Raw genomic sequence first — 1,948 nt, forward strand, 5'->3', positions numbered from 1 at the left:
ATATACAGGATGTGATTTCTTAAACCTTTCCTATTTTCAGAAGAAGCCGGTGTATGCGTTATACCAGAAATATCTACTGTATTTTATCTTGGGATGCTGATAACCAACTCTGCTATGGTGGAAGCTGTCAGAATTGACACTACATGAAGATAAATGCAAATCATCTTAGATCTGTTGCCCATCAGTCATTTCTATAAATGTGTCTGCATTGTTACACAGTTTAAAAAAAAACATTTAGAGATGAAAATGTATGAAGCCAACTCCACCACAGTCACAGAGTTCTTTATACTGGGATTCCCGGCTCTGAATGATTACAAGTTGCCTTTCTTCTCCATTATTCTCCTTATTTATTCCATGACTATATGTGAAAACCTCTTGATTATTTTACTGGTGTCCACAAGCCAACGTCTCCTTTCTCCAATGTATTTCTTCCTTGGACATTTGGCGCTGTCAGACATTGTCCTTGTGACAATCATTGTTCCTAAGATGCTGGAAGTCATCATATGGGAAGGGAGCACAATTCCTTATGTTGGGTGTTTAGCCCAGTTTTACTTATATGGGGGAACGGTCTGTGCAGAGTGTTTTTTGCTCTCGGCGATGTCCTATGACCGGTACTTGGCCATCTGTAGACCACTACATTATATCTCAGTGATGAGTGTCAAGCTTAGATACAGCCTGATCATCTCATCCTGGGGGTTGAGCTTTATGTTAGTACTTATTACACTTGTCTTTTTGTGTAACTTAGACTTCTGTGGATCGAATGTTATTGCCCATTTCTTTTGTGAATTTAAGCCTCTTTTAGACATTACCTGTTCAGACATAACCGCTGTGAGTATTAACATGATAGTGCTCTGTCTTGTTTTAGTTCTTTTACCTTTCTTACTTATAATCATATCATATGTCTGCATTTTTATCACTATCTTTGGAATTTCCTCCACCTCAGGCCGACAAAAGACTTTCTCCACTTGTGCCTCTCACTTGGTGGTTGTCTCTACCTATTATGGCTCCATGCTCATAATCTACATGGTCCCTTACAGTGGACATTCACTGAATGCTAACAAGTTTATTTCCCTTGTCTACATTGTATTGACCCCACTTCTAAACCCCATTATATACAGTCTTAGGAACAAGGAGATTCAGTCTTCTGCGATGAAATATCTGAATCTGCGGTTAGAAAAGATGGCAAAATCAAGAAAACATATTTAAGATTTTTGGGGGGAATTTATTATTAGCGGTGGTTTTGGTGCCAGTTTAAGACCTGTCTTTGCTTTGTTAGGTTGCACAAATGTAGTGGTTCACATAGTAATAATATATTTGGTGCTGAGGGATTGCCCGATGTGGAGATTTTTTAGAAGTTGCACATCATAACTGAGACTTAAAGTTGTTTGTAATCTGAAATCCTGTTTTACTGTTCACTTCTAAAAGAGGTCTTTGCAGGATTACAATTTGAACTGGATGAAAGTATGGTTTGTCTTTTTCAGCCTTAGGGGGTCATTTATGATGTTAAGTATGCCACTTGGCATCATTTCATTGCAGATTCAGTTGAAAAGGGAATTTGTGGCTGAATAGGAGTCTTTTCACAGCTCCACTTTTCCAAGCTGGTGTGGTATCATCAGGGAAGGGGGCCGATCAGCCGGCACGTCTCATTTATCACTTTCTATACCTGTTTTTGGCACATAAAATTACTTAAATCTATGCCAGCAAGGTAGCTACAATAGATTTAGGCAAGCCGCAAGGCCAGCACCTAGGTTATGCAGAGGCCAGAGCCTCGACATAATTTAAGCTCATTAAGGTCCAGCGGACATGGACTAAGACCATCGTCTGAACCACCGGTCTTACTAACCGTCCCACTATGTTTCTATTATATTAAATTTAGTCATTAAATAATTTGGAGTTTGATTTACAATAAAGTACTGTAAATGTAGTAAAAGGCAATGTGTCTTTGATG

At 38.9% G+C, this 1,948-nt stretch overlaps 1 protein-coding gene across 1 annotated transcript; it reads left to right on the plus strand.

Moving 5' to 3' along the window:
* The first annotated feature begins 246 nt into the window (after positions 1 to 246).
* On the plus strand, positions 247 to 1,206 carry LOC122929185 (olfactory receptor 6B1-like). Its single transcript, XM_044282692.1, has one exon. The coding sequence runs from the start codon at positions 247 to 249 to the stop codon at positions 1,204 to 1,206; it is 960 nt and encodes a 319-aa protein (XP_044138627.1).
* The last annotated feature ends 742 nt before the right edge of the window (positions 1,207 to 1,948 follow it).

The sequence above is a fragment of the Bufo gargarizans genome, chromosome 2 (genome assembly GCF_014858855.1).
Source record: "Bufo gargarizans isolate SCDJY-AF-19 chromosome 2, ASM1485885v1, whole genome shotgun sequence".
Taxonomy (NCBI): domain Eukaryota; kingdom Metazoa; phylum Chordata; class Amphibia; order Anura; family Bufonidae; genus Bufo; species Bufo gargarizans.

Coding starts and splice junctions, on each gene's coding strand:
- LOC122929185 (XM_044282692.1), top strand. CDS start 247: ATGTATGAAGCCAACTCCACCACAGTCACAGAGTTCTTTATACTGGGA.